The 12,992-nt window shown below is 46.6% G+C and overlaps 1 protein-coding gene across 11 annotated transcripts in view; it reads left to right on the forward strand.

Moving 5' to 3' along the window:
* The window catches only part of large1 (LARGE xylosyl- and glucuronyltransferase 1), a 65,537-nt gene that overhangs the window by 40,557 nt on the left and 11,988 nt on the right, over nt 1-12,992 (forward strand). For all 11 annotated transcript variants that reach the window (XR_013467415.1, XR_013467416.1, XM_040173352.2 and 8 more), the window contains 5 exons: nt 782-907; nt 3,577-3,732; nt 8,868-9,031; nt 12,401-12,679; nt 12,834-12,980. Coding sequence is in view for 9 of the 11 variants with exons in the window: in XM_040173352.2 (XP_040029286.1) it covers nt 782-907; nt 3,577-3,732; nt 8,868-9,031; nt 12,401-12,679; nt 12,834-12,980 (872 nt within the window). In the remaining 2 variants the exon portion in view is untranslated. The remainder of the gene's footprint in view (nt 1-781; nt 908-3,576; nt 3,733-8,867; nt 9,032-12,400; nt 12,680-12,833; nt 12,981-12,992) is intronic.

A 12,992-nucleotide genomic window follows, 5' to 3' on the forward strand; every position in this document is an offset into this window, starting at 1 on the left:
CTCCCTCTCTCTATCTACACCCCCCCACCCCACCCAATCCAATAATTTCAAAATAAAAGCCCCATGGAGGGAATTTTTACTGTAATATTTGTGATGAGGCCTATTAATTAATAACTTCTTAGTTTGAATAACAAACATTCTGTCTCCCAACCCCCCCCCCACCCAATTCCATCATTTCAAAATACAAGCCTCAATGATTATCTTTACCTTAACCATGAAGCTCAGAATGAAGCGGTTTCGTTGGTAACCGCTTCATCGACTCGTTGGAGTCCCTGCTCTTTGGAGCGCCGTTGGACTTTGATCCTATATTATTGTGTTCAAAAACCTTTAGGCTAGGACAAAAAACTGCATTGATTTAGAATAAATAAGTTCTTGTTGCCTCTCTCTGCAACAATAACTTATTCTCCTCTCTCGAATACACATTGTAATAATATAACACATTGTCATAAGGCTTGCTGCTCCTTACTCTTTACATCCTTCGAAGCATCGTAATTTACACATATACATTCTTTAATAAGTGTGTGTTTATAATAAATGCACGCTAAACTTTTAGGTTAAATATGGTTAATTAATGATAATTATTTTGAAACATTAAACTTATTTGCAGCTGTGAAACAAGCAGTGTCCAAATTAACATTGCGTAGTCATTGACTAAACAGATTGAACCGTGAGGTGCAGGCCTGTAGATGAGGAAACATAAGGCAAAGTATAAACACAGTGTGTGTGTGTGTGTGTGTGTGTGTGTGTGTGTGTGTGTGTGCGCCCTCTGCCTGCCTGCAAGGACATCTTCAACGCTGTGATCAAACAGAACCCGTTCCTGATTCACCAGCTGCCCTGCTTCTGGAACGTGCAGCTGTCCGACCACACCCGATCCGAGAAGTGCTACAAAGACGTGTCAGACCTCAAGGTGAGATCCTGCTGTCCTTCACTCATTTGTAATTACTTAAAAGAAACAAGACCTGGCCTACATTGTTCAAGAAGCTCGAGCCACCCCCACACTCAAAGTGATATGTTTGGTTTCACTTTTGACAGAGTAAAGGCATTATGGATATCGTTAAGGTTGAAAAAGTGTCATGTCTTTTTTAAATTTCAGGGGATGCCGAGGTGACCAAGTCTGTCATGAATACTTCCATGTGGACACATAACTACGAGGATATTGTTGACTAGGCTTTGTGCCCATCTATTAAATAGCACATTATTCCACTTTCAGCAGTAGTAAGTAAATAATAACAATAATGTTCAATAATGCTTTTAGTTATTTTTTCAATACTTTTTTCACTACCAAAGCTCATTTAGAATAATTTTTGGAAGAATAAATATCGCTTTCAAATGAACCTTATATTGCTTGAGTTTTTGTGTGTGGAAGTCGTTGGTTTGTTTATTTATTTATGATAGACTTTATTGCCCCGTGCATTGCCACTGTTGCTTTTCATCGTGGACACATTTGTCCCGTATTTTCCTCCACAACTTAGTGCACCCCTCGACCGGCAAACCGACGTTTGCGGAGATCTCCCTCCATAAATCGGAGGCCACCCGCGCGTCATTATAGTGCGCCAATGACTGGTTGTATAAGTGGTCATATTTACGCATTTCTTCCGACAAAAGTTCTTCAATCTGATCTGTTCTCTCGGAAAAATCTTCGTTTTAATAATGGCAGTATTGTGTTATGAAACCGGAAATGTGAGACTCCGGAAAGGATGTAGTTAGCAGACCAATCACAGCCTTGCGGGCTGCGAGAGGCTTGCGTAGCTTTTGACGCAAGCCTAGAAAAATGGGTCAACGTACGCAGGCCCGCAAGGAGGGTGAGGGAGAGTGAAAATGCACACAAGGGGCTCTTGCATATGTGTGTCATTGCGTCTCTGAAAACGCAGAAGCATAAACTACTCTTTAGAAGAGACAAGAACAGAGGAGGTCAGAGAGGAGGGAGAGAGGGAGCGAATGAGAGTTAGTTGGTGGGGTGGGGTTGTTAGTTAGAGAGAGTGGAAGAGCACGGGAGATGAAGAAGTGGTCAGAAACGTTAGTTACAGTGAGGTTAGAGGTAAAGCAGTTTCTGGTGAAGATGTAGTCAAGGTGATTGCCGGCATGTGAAAGGAACACAGTGCAGGCCTTACGTTCATATCAAGGTTTGTGTTTGTGTTTTTTTTATGTTTGCTTCACTTGCGTTCAATACGGTATTTTCGTCAAACGCGCATGTGCGTGAGATGAAAATAACGCAAAGTAGGGCCAAGATCATTTGAGTAAACAATTTGTGTGCAGTTTGCTCTCAAAATGGCAGAGGAAAAATGCACAGCAAAATGAAAATATGAAAATGAACACAGGAGGTTTTTAACATAGTGGGAGAGTTTATATTTTTTTGTTGAACGTAATGGCAAGCCATTCTGCCTTATATGTGAGGCGTCATTAGCGCATTTCAATGCTTCAAATCTTCAGCGCCACTTCAGCTCACTCAATGCTAATCGACCAGGATTTTCCAAAAGGGACTGAACTTTGCAAGCACAAGTTGGTCACTTTGAAAACTCAGGCAGAAAAGCAAAGATTTGTGTCACTTGGACAGACTGAACCTGACCCTGCAGGGTAAGTTAAAAATGCTGCCTGACCTGGTGCAAAGTTTGTTTGCGTTTGTCAACAAACTGAAGCTGTCAAGGCGCATATTCAAAGGGAGATTTAACGCATTTTCCCACTCTGCTAAAAGCCTAGTCACCAGCACCGCCCTGAATAAGCAAAGGGCCAGATATGCAACACTGATTGAAAACTTGCACGAAAGCTTCCGGTTCCGTGATCTACAACTAAAAAGATTACGTTCCTCGTCGACCCATTTAATGTGGAGACGGACTGTTTGAAAGCCCCGCTAGTCACAGAGGAGGCCGCAGCTGAGTTGGAGATGATCAATCTTTGTGAGGAGAACCAACTGAAACCTGCTTTAAGGGAAGGGACCATTGACTTCGCAAAAAGTGTGCCAATGGAAAAATACCCCAATGGCAAAGGGCTGCCCCTAAGATACTGTCAATGTTTGGGTCAGCATACGTCTGCGAGTCTGTGTTTTGTACCCTGAAACACGTGAAATCAAAGCATCGATCTGTTCTGACTGACACCCATGTGAAAGAATTGCTTCGAGTGGCAACAACGCGAGTCAGATTTGAAGAGGATTGTTCAAGGCAAGGAATGCTAGAAGTTCCACTAGGCAACATGCATAGTAAAAGAAAAAATAATATATTTTTATTTGTGGACCTGGTTGAACTGAGAATTTGTGTGTGCACACAATCTTCATTGTTGGAAATGACTGGCTTGTGGTCTTAGTGTGGTCTTAGTACTGACTGTAGAAGTCAATTTCTGTCATTATCATTGGTGTGTGACATTTACAATAAATATGGCTGGGCAGAGATGTGTGCCCATGTGTATGATGTGACTCTTGACTGGTTGACCACCCCTGATATAGTGTTACGGGTCCATAGACACCAAGAAAAGATTTTGAGCTTTAATCAGTTGTCTTAAATCCAAGGTCTCAGATATCAATCATTTGGTGGAATGGAAGTGGTAACCTTTTCCTTTGCTCACTTCTGTGTTTTTTCTGCCCAGGTCATCCACTGGAATTCTCCCAAGAAGTTGCGAGTGAAGAACAAGCATGTTGAGTTTTTTCGGAATCTCTATCTAACCTTCCTGGAGTACGATGGCAACCTGCTGCGGCGAGAGCTATTTGGCTGTCCCAGCGAGGCTGACCACAACAGTGAAAATGTAAGTGTAACCATTGTGGTTGTGGTGGGGATTTGGGCTGAAGAGTGGTGGTGCACTAGCGTTCTATTTAATCCTTTCTGACCGCCACAGGCAGGGCTTAACACTGGATTGTCTTCTGTCTCACGCGTGCGCAGGTCAAGTGTTTATACCAGTAAAGTCACCGGTGACCTCGGATGAGCCCAGTTCGATATCTCCCTCTGCGACCTCATGCTGTTGCTGCAGCGGGCTGCTTTTGACTCTTCCGCAACCAGCATAAATGATGCTTCACTGCAGGTGCTACACAGGGGCTTTAGCAGAGCGTTGTATATACTGTAGATACAGACTGTTAGTGTACAGAGAAAAGAGCAGAAGGGAAAGAACCCAGCCTTGGGGGGAACCGGTGCTGATGGACAGATGGACAGGCTGAGATGTGTATCCCTAGCTTCATGTGCTTTTTCCTGTCAGACAAGTCTCATCAACTTGCAGGTGAAGTCGGGCATGTGCAGCTCAGCAAGTTTGTCCTGCAGCAGAGACAGGATGATCATGCTAAACCCAGAGCTTAAGTCCACAAACCGGATCCTGACGTCCAGATAATGTCTCCGGGTCACCCGTCGGTTATACCTTCCAGCACCAGACCGGACCACTGGGTGGTTTCCACCCTATCCCAAGGGTACCAGCGTCAATTCCAAAGCTATCCCACAGACTCAAGCCAGGTCTCGATGACCAACATTGCAGAGGCAGCAAAATCCCTCGCCCTGAACCAGGAGTTCACTGGCCGAGGGCACAACCAAAGGTGGACGCCCTGTCACAACCCGGCTACTCAAACCTACTTTTTGTAAGAAAGAGTTGCCTCAGCTGTTGTTTCCTTGGGTTTGCAGATGGCTGAACAGCGGCTAACTAAACAACTTTTATCCCAAGTGGCAGGGCAATAGTAGTATCAAAATAGTGTCTCTATTCCCATGGAGGGAGAATGTATATCTGACAAACAACGCCCCCATGTCTATAGTTGTGTCACGGTGCGGTTCTCGGTGGACCCCAAAATGCAGAGACAGGAGACGAGATGGTCTTCAAAAGGTTTAATCCTCACAGCAGGATACACAAAAACACAAGGCGCTGGAAGCGGAGGAGACAACGGAGGTTGAGCTGGCTGGGCTGGTGTCGAGCACGGGAGAAGAGAGCCGGGAGCCACGAGTTGCAGCGGGTACGAGCGGGAATACTCTGGCACCGGAGTGACGAGCAGAGCCTGTCTTTATGGCACAAGTGATTAGGTGGGATGGGAACCAGGTGTGTCTCGTTCAGCACCAACCTCGCCCTCCGCCGTCTCCTACTGCCAGGGAAATGGAAGAACACAAAAAACAACAAGTATCAAAAATCACACCACGACAGTACCCCCCCCTCAACGGACGCCTCCTGGCGGCCTACCAGACTTGTCGGGGAACTCCCGATAAAAGTCCCTCAACAAGTCCGGCCCCAAAATGAGCGAGCGGGACACCCACGACCGCGCCTCAGGACCATAACCCTCCCAGTCCACGAGGTACTGATACCCCCGGCCGCGCCTGCGGACATCCAGCAGCCGCCGGACATCCAGCAGCCGCCGGACTGAGTAAGCAGGATGGTTGTCAACAAGCCGGGGGTGTGGCGGGGGTTCGGCCGGAGGGCACAGATCGCTGGTGGAGACAGGTTTCAATAGGGACACATGAAAAGCAGGGTGGATATGTAATTCCGGAGGCAATTTGAGTCTCATCACACTGGGATTGATCACTCTCTCAATCTCAAAAGGGCCGATGTATCTGGGATCCAGTTTCTTACTCACGGTCTGGAGCGGGATGTCCCGAGAGTAGAGCCACACCTTCTGACCAGGTTGATATGGGGGCGCTGGGGAGCGATGTCGGTCCGCCAATCGCTGATTGCGAGCAGCAGTACGTCTGAGGGCCGCACCGGCCTCGCGCCATACCCGGCGGGCTCGCCGGAGATGTTCCTGGACTGAGGGGACTGCCACTTCGGTCTCCTGAATGGGGAAAAGGGGAGGTTGGAAACCCAGGGAAGCCATGAAAGGAGACATGCCCGTGGCGGAGCTGACCAGGGAGTTGTGAGAGTATTCCACCCAGCTTAAATGGGTGGACCAAGAGGCAGGGTGTCTAGCAGAGACACAACGGAGAGCTGACCCGAGGTCCTGATTGACCCGCTCCGTCTGGCCGTTGGTCTGAGGGTGGTACCCAGACGAAAGGCTGACCGACGCCCCCAACGCTTGGCAAAAGGCCTTCCAGACCCGAGAGGCGAACTGAGGCCCCCGGTCCGACACGATATCCAGAGGAATGCCATGGAGTCTGAACACATGTAGGACGAGGAGGTTGGCAGTCTCTAGAGCCGAGGGGAGTTTGGGCAGAGGGACGAAGTGCACAGCCTTGGAGAAACGATCAACTATAGTAAGGATAACAGTGTTACCCTCCGAAGGTGGGAGTCCAGTAACAAAGTCTACTGCAATGTGGGACCAGGGGCGGTGGGGAATCGGCAGTGGGCGAAGGAGGCCTGCGGGCACTTGGTGGGAGGATTTGCTGCGAGCACAAACGGAGCAGGCTGAGACGAATTCCCTGGTGTCGGCTGCGATGGTAGGCCACCAGAAACGCTGCCGGAGGAGTGTGAGGGTCCGGTGAGAACCGGGATGACAGGCGATCTTTGAAGCATGTCCCCACTGGAGCACGGAGGACCTGGCCGTGGGCGGAACAAACAGCCGATCTTGGGGGCAGTCCTCCGGGGCGGGTTGGTCACGTAGTGCCTCCTGGACCACCTGTTCAACCTCCCACCTAGCTGCTCCTACCACACAGGAGGCAGGGAGGATGGTCTCCACGGGAAGGTCTTCCACAGGGGAGGAGAACTGGCGGGATAAGGCGTCTGGTTTTATGTTCCGCGACCCAGGATGGTAAGAGAGGGTGAACTGGAAGCGGCCTAGGAACAGGGCCCACCGAGCCTGGCGCGAGTTCAGACGATGGGCCGAGCGTAGGTAGGAGAGGTTCCTGTGATCAGTCCATACTAGGAACGGGTGTGTGGAACCCTCCAGCCAATGCCTCCACTCCTGGAGAGCGAGGACCACAGCCAGAAGCTCCCGGTTACCCACGTCATAGTTCTTCTCGGCTGGGGTCAGACGACGGGAGAAAAAGGCACAGGGGTGAGTTCGTTGATCGACAGGGGATCGCTGGGAGAGCACCGCTCCAACACCGGTGTCCGACGCGTCCACCTCCACGATGAACTGAAGAGAGGGATCTGGGTGAGAGAGCACAGGGGCTGAGGTAAACAAGTTCTTAAGACGTCTAAATGTCACCGTGCCTTCTTACTTGGGAAGCCCTTTGCCTGACCAGCCTTCGGGTAAGGTACCCAGCCAGGAGTGGCTACTCCATCCAGAGGTTATGCCGATCCACTGCCCCCACCGGTTCTCCCTGACGGAGAGGAACAGTCCTCTGGGTCGACATGGCCTGGCTCACACGTGGCGAGAGGGTCTTCTTTATACCTTTTCCTTCTGATCTTGCCAACGCTTCTTTTACAACCGGAAGAACCTCTTGTCGCAACTGAAGGGTCGGGTTAAGCATTCCAATCCCGCCGCCTTCAACTAAGGGCCTGGCCACAGGAGGGCCCGACCTGGTGCTGAGTGGTTGCATAGAACTAGTCAGACTGACTATTCTGGGGGCCCTATAACCGCCTGAGATACTAACACTAAAAAGAAGCTGTTTTCTGACTGGTGTGGCATTCAGAACAAAGCCCAAGTGGAGATCCCTGTGCTTGGGTTTCCACAGTCCACTTTTTAAACTGCTTTTCTAGTCTGTCACCAGTGGGACAGGCGCTGCTTTGAGAGAGCAAAGCCCTCCTTAGGCCCAGCATAACTGACAAAGAGCGGTTCCAAATCGCCGTATGAAAGCGGGGCCTTCTACATAAGCTCTGGTCCCGCACTGGGCATCTCCTGCTGGGGGGGTCAAACTGTGCAGGCTGAAAGGCTGGTTGATCAAAAGCGTGTCAGCACCCTTGGGAGAGACACTGCGTTAGGCCACAGAGTAATGCCCGAGCCATCTGAGGTACACCAACAGGGCATGCAGGTCGAGTATAGGTTGGCAGGGGGGAAAAATACAGTTTTTGGCCAATAGCCATCTCGGCTCTGCCTGTTTTAGGGGCTCAAAAGGAAGTATGCCTAGGTTCTCCAGTACCAAGGGTACTTCCCCTGCAGAGGCTTTTCGGCCACTCGGGAGTACGCAATTCTTGAGCCCCCCTTTTTAGGCAGAGAGACACCAGTCTGTGGCTCCCTACTGTGTTATTGTCGACCTTGGTATGCTGCCCCGAAACAGGGGCGGCACTCCAAGACTAGAGGGAGACCGGCCCTTCTGCGGGCGACTGTGGGTGAGCACGGTCGTCCTCCAATCAGAGGATTGGCGGTTCGATGCCAGGCAACCCGCATGTTGATCTTTCCTAGGGATAGACCAGAGGTCCCTAACTGGCAGACCCAGAAGCCGTCCCATATTTCCCACTGCGGCACTAAACAGTGTCTCATATGCCCAGAACCCAGCTCAATGAGCTCCTCCACGTGAGGAGAATGGCCCTGATGGATTCATGCCCAGGTTTAAAGTCCTGGTAAGACAAACAAGAGCTCAATTCTCCCACTAACCCCAAAAAGTTGGAGAGTGGAAATGTATATATATATTCCATTAAACTGTTCAATTCTTAAAATGTGTGAATTAATTTGATTTGTTAGTCGTGTATTGATTAAATGCAGATGTTGACTCTTTGCCTCTATTTAATCACAGTAAGTAGTCACATTATGATCTTCCGGACCATTGTTTCTAGAAATTTTCTCTAACTGGACCTCTGGGATAGACACTTGACCCTTAACATTGCTCCTGCAGCTGTGACTACCGTGTGTGAACGTTATTAGTTTTTGATGGGCAGTACTTTGGATGAAGAAATGCAATCCATTTCCCCCATCATATGTGAAGGAACTAATATTCCCTTCACATATCCCTTCAATAAATCATGTTTAATTTATTCTCTGCCTATTTTAATCATGCTGCAGTTTGCCTTGACAGAAAATCCATGGCGGTCCAGGGATTCTGATGCAACATCATCGTTAGTGGTTAACCATCTTCTCCATAAAATACCATCCTTTCTGCCTGTAGCTTCAGAAGACTCTATCACAGCTGGATGAAGATGATCCTTGCTACGAGTTTCGCCGAGAACGGTTCACAGTTCACCGAACACACCTCTACTTTCTCCACTATGAGTATGAGCCCAGCACTGACAACACTGACGTCACGCTAGTCGCCCAGCTTTCTATGGACAGGTACTGTTCTTCAATACAGCAAAGCTTTGTCATGTCATGCATCGATGCTTCTCGAAGGTCTTTCGCTCTGTCTCCAAATGATATAGTTAAGCAGACACACAAACTAAAATAGGGAGCTCTGTGCCCTATTCCTTGTATGTGGTTCAACTAAGTTGATCAAATGTCCCACTAGCCAGCTCAAAAGGAGATGATTGATGTCAGACTATCTCGGTTCCTCAATGGCTGATCCGCGCTCAAACCGTCTCGTGAACCAGATGTCAGTCATCAGGATAATCCCGCGTCCTACGTTAGAAGGTGGAAGATCACCGAAACTTTTTAAACAGTACAACGGCAAATTAACGCAAAGAAAGAAAGTATTTTTTCTCCACTGACGAGCGGGAGATGATCCTGAACGCATATGAGGAGATAATGTGTTTTTGAATAATTTCTGTCGTATGAATTGAACGTGTCGTACATCTTTTACGTTGTTCATTCTGGACAATATCGTGAACTAGAAAATTCCGCAGTAATTTTAAGAGTGTGGCCTAGACTGCCCGCTGGTGTCTGTGCATGAAACGACTAAATCAAGCAAGCAAGTGAAGACTAGCCACAAAGGATAGCTAGCAAACTAAAAACATGACCCATTTTACTCTGGCTGTTTTAGCCACTTGTCAGCAGTTGGGTCCTGTTATTACTAGTGCAATGCTAGCTTGCGCCATGTTAGTGTCATGCTAGCACCCCCCCCCCCCCCCCCCCCCCCACAATGTCGGCCGTATCGCCGCTGTAACGTCCACGCCTAAAACTCTGATTTTTCCATTAGTTTGGAGCTCGAAAAGTGCTTATTTTGGGAAAACCGTAAGTCATTTCTCTTATTCCCATAGTACCACACAATTCCCGATTCCCGGGTCCCGACTATTTTGAGACAATCATTGCGATCAACCGTGCGGTAGGAGATGCGTGCCAAACTTTTGTACAGGAGAGAATAAGGCGATTAATAATAATAAGTATGTGAGATTACAAGGAGTTTGGCTCAGCTTCACTGGCCACACTCAACTGGTCTTCAAACAGCAAAGAGTGTTGTTATTACTGTGAGTAGAGGTCACTTTGGAAACATGGAGACCTCTTCTGGGCTTCTAAACTAACAGCATGTCTGAGACTTACTGAGGAGCCTGTGGAATTTGATTAGTATTCTGAGAGTAACAGGTGAAGGTTTTAGTGTACTGTAGTCTGTCCAGTCTACTGCGGTTTTTATTACATTACATTACATTACAGGTCATTTAGCTGACGTTTTCTTCCAAAGCGGTTTACATTACATTTTTAACCCATGGCTTTATTTTTTACATTTTTGCCCGGGGAGCAATTAGGGGTTAGGTGTCTTGCTCAGGGACACTTTGACTTGGGACATGGGGCAGCCGGGATTCGAACCAAAGTTTTGTCGCCAAAGATGGAATATTTCAACTTTCGCATTTGCGGCGTTTGGGCGTTTGACGCGACTTTGCCTGAAATCCCTTCGAGTTCGCGGCGAAGTCAACGCGAGAAGCACGCTGCTCAATCGCAGATTCGCGTCCCTCCAGCGTCATCGCATCTGTGCATAGACTTTGTATGTAATCCTGTGGCGCAAAACGCTGGCGACGCGTTCGGTGTGAATGTACCATTGGTGAAAACCTCTGTGTTAAGAATCTCTGTTTGAGGAAATTATTCTCAGTTTGAAAAAGTCAAGCTAATACAAGTGGCAGGATTGTTGGTAAATGCCTTGTATAGGGGTTCCCATTTACTCAGTCGAGCATTGGGGTTGGTTTGGGAAGAGACAAGTATTTCTTCACTGAAGTCAACGGTAACGCTGTGTGCTAGGTTTGAGGGGAACACGTTGCAGTGTTAAAGGATTACAACTTCAATCGCCTAATTCGTATAGCGAAATTGTATATTCGCTGTAATATATTTTACGGTTGCAAATTTTCAAATTCAAATCTTATTGTGTTTTAAATGTTTCTGCGTTGCCGTCGTGCTGCTGTGAAATGACAACACTGTTTTGGTTCGCTGATATAAATAATAATAATAGATAAATTGTCTTTTGTTTGAATGAATTGACTTTTAAACGGTTTGGTTTGTTATGACACTGCATACTTATGAAATAGTTATGTTCTAAAATAGGTAGATTAGTGGTGGTACAGATATCCCTTTACAAATATACATCAAGAAATGTTGAAATCCCCACCCTGTACAGAGATGTATTTATGACACTGCATACTTATGAATAATTATAACCATGGGTTTTCGTATGAAAATAACATTAAACAGAACATTATTCCTAAGCATGGCAGTGTTATAACTACATCTGAAATTTATTTTTAAAAAAACAAATAGGTTGAAAATTGAGTAAGTTAGGGTTATTTAAAAAGTATATGTACCACTACCAACACAAAGTTATGGGTGAGCGAGCTCACTGTGGCAAGATGGCAGCCATGTGCGCATGTTCTAGACTCCGCCCTAAGACATCTAGCCATTCTATATATCTATTGTAGCCACAGACACCACATCATTGCTCACAGTAGGCAATTACCTTAAATATTGTAATGTTCTGTGGTCAAGTCATGACATGTAAACTGAACGTTTAACATTTACGTTTAGCATTTGTATTTACATTTAATGTTTAAATTTAGATGAAATATTTATATTATTTTACTTTGTTACTTCCGAACATTATCTTGAAAAAGTTATTGCATGGATTTACATGACTTTCTCACTAAATGTTTGAAAAAGTGACATATGAATATTGCCATGCTTTTTTGTCAATATGATTATGCTAAATGTACCAAAACTGGGCAGGATTTTAGAACGGGCAACATTCTACAATTTATTTCATAAATATCCAAAACTTCTTTAAAACTTTTTAGCCAGTCAAATTCAAGAAGTTCATAGAGTCATTACTACTGCGTTTTAAAGCAGGGGTACCCAACTTTTTTTGCCTCACGGACCGTTTTCATGTTAGACAATATTTCGCGGACTGGTCTTGCAGATGTGACGGATAAACACAACGAAATTACCGGCCGGGTGTAGATGTAGTGGCACGCTTTTTGTCCACTGTTAGGGGCAGAACTGCCATGCGCAGTAGTGGGCAATTGTATAAGATGAAAAAAAACACATTTCTTATTATATTATCTATATATATTCTTAAAGAGGGACGAGCGCACGTAATTAGGACAGAGTCAATTTTCAAAATAAAAGTAAAATAACAGTATTCTTTCTGTGGTGCGGCTCGGTACCAAACGGCCCGGTGGTTGGGGACCCCTGTTTTTAAGCATGGTATGATATTCTTAAACAGATTATATTTTTCAATTTTTCAATATCTCGTACAATAAATAACAGTCACCCATCCCGCAACCTTTGCAGGCTCCAGATGCTGGAGGCCATTTGTAAGCACTGGGAAGGCCCTATCAGCCTCGCCCTGTACCTGTCCGATGCCGAGGCCCAGCAGTTTCTGCGCTACGCTCAGGGCTCCGAGGTACTAATGAGCCGTGGAAATGTTGGCTACCACATCGTCTACAAAGAAGGACAGTTCTACCCAGTTAACCTGCTTCGTAATGTGGCCATGCGGCACGTCAACACACCCTTCATGTTCCTGTCCGACATTGACTTCCTACCTATGTACGGCCTATACGAGTACCTAAGGTAAGAGGAGAAATAATCAGTTTGAAACCAGTGTACTATCTTTGCATTTAGAGAAACAATTGTTAATTTTTCCATTGCCTTTTTTTCAAAGATTTTGCACATATTTGCTTTAGTAATATACCGTATTCAATCCAGTATTTGTGTATGTTTGTAGGAAGTCAGTGTTGCAGCTGGACATGACCAGTGCCAAGAAAGCCCTAGTGGTTCCAGCTTTTGAGACCCTGCGATACCGTCTGTCTTATCCTAAATCCAAAGCTGAGCTGCTCTCTCAGCTGGACATGGGTACACTCTTCACTTTTCGGTGAGCTACGAC

This window comes from Gasterosteus aculeatus, chromosome 4, assembly GCF_964276395.1.
Source record: "Gasterosteus aculeatus chromosome 4, fGasAcu3.hap1.1, whole genome shotgun sequence".
In the NCBI taxonomy this organism is placed as follows: Eukaryota; Metazoa; Chordata; class Actinopteri; order Perciformes; family Gasterosteidae; genus Gasterosteus; species Gasterosteus aculeatus.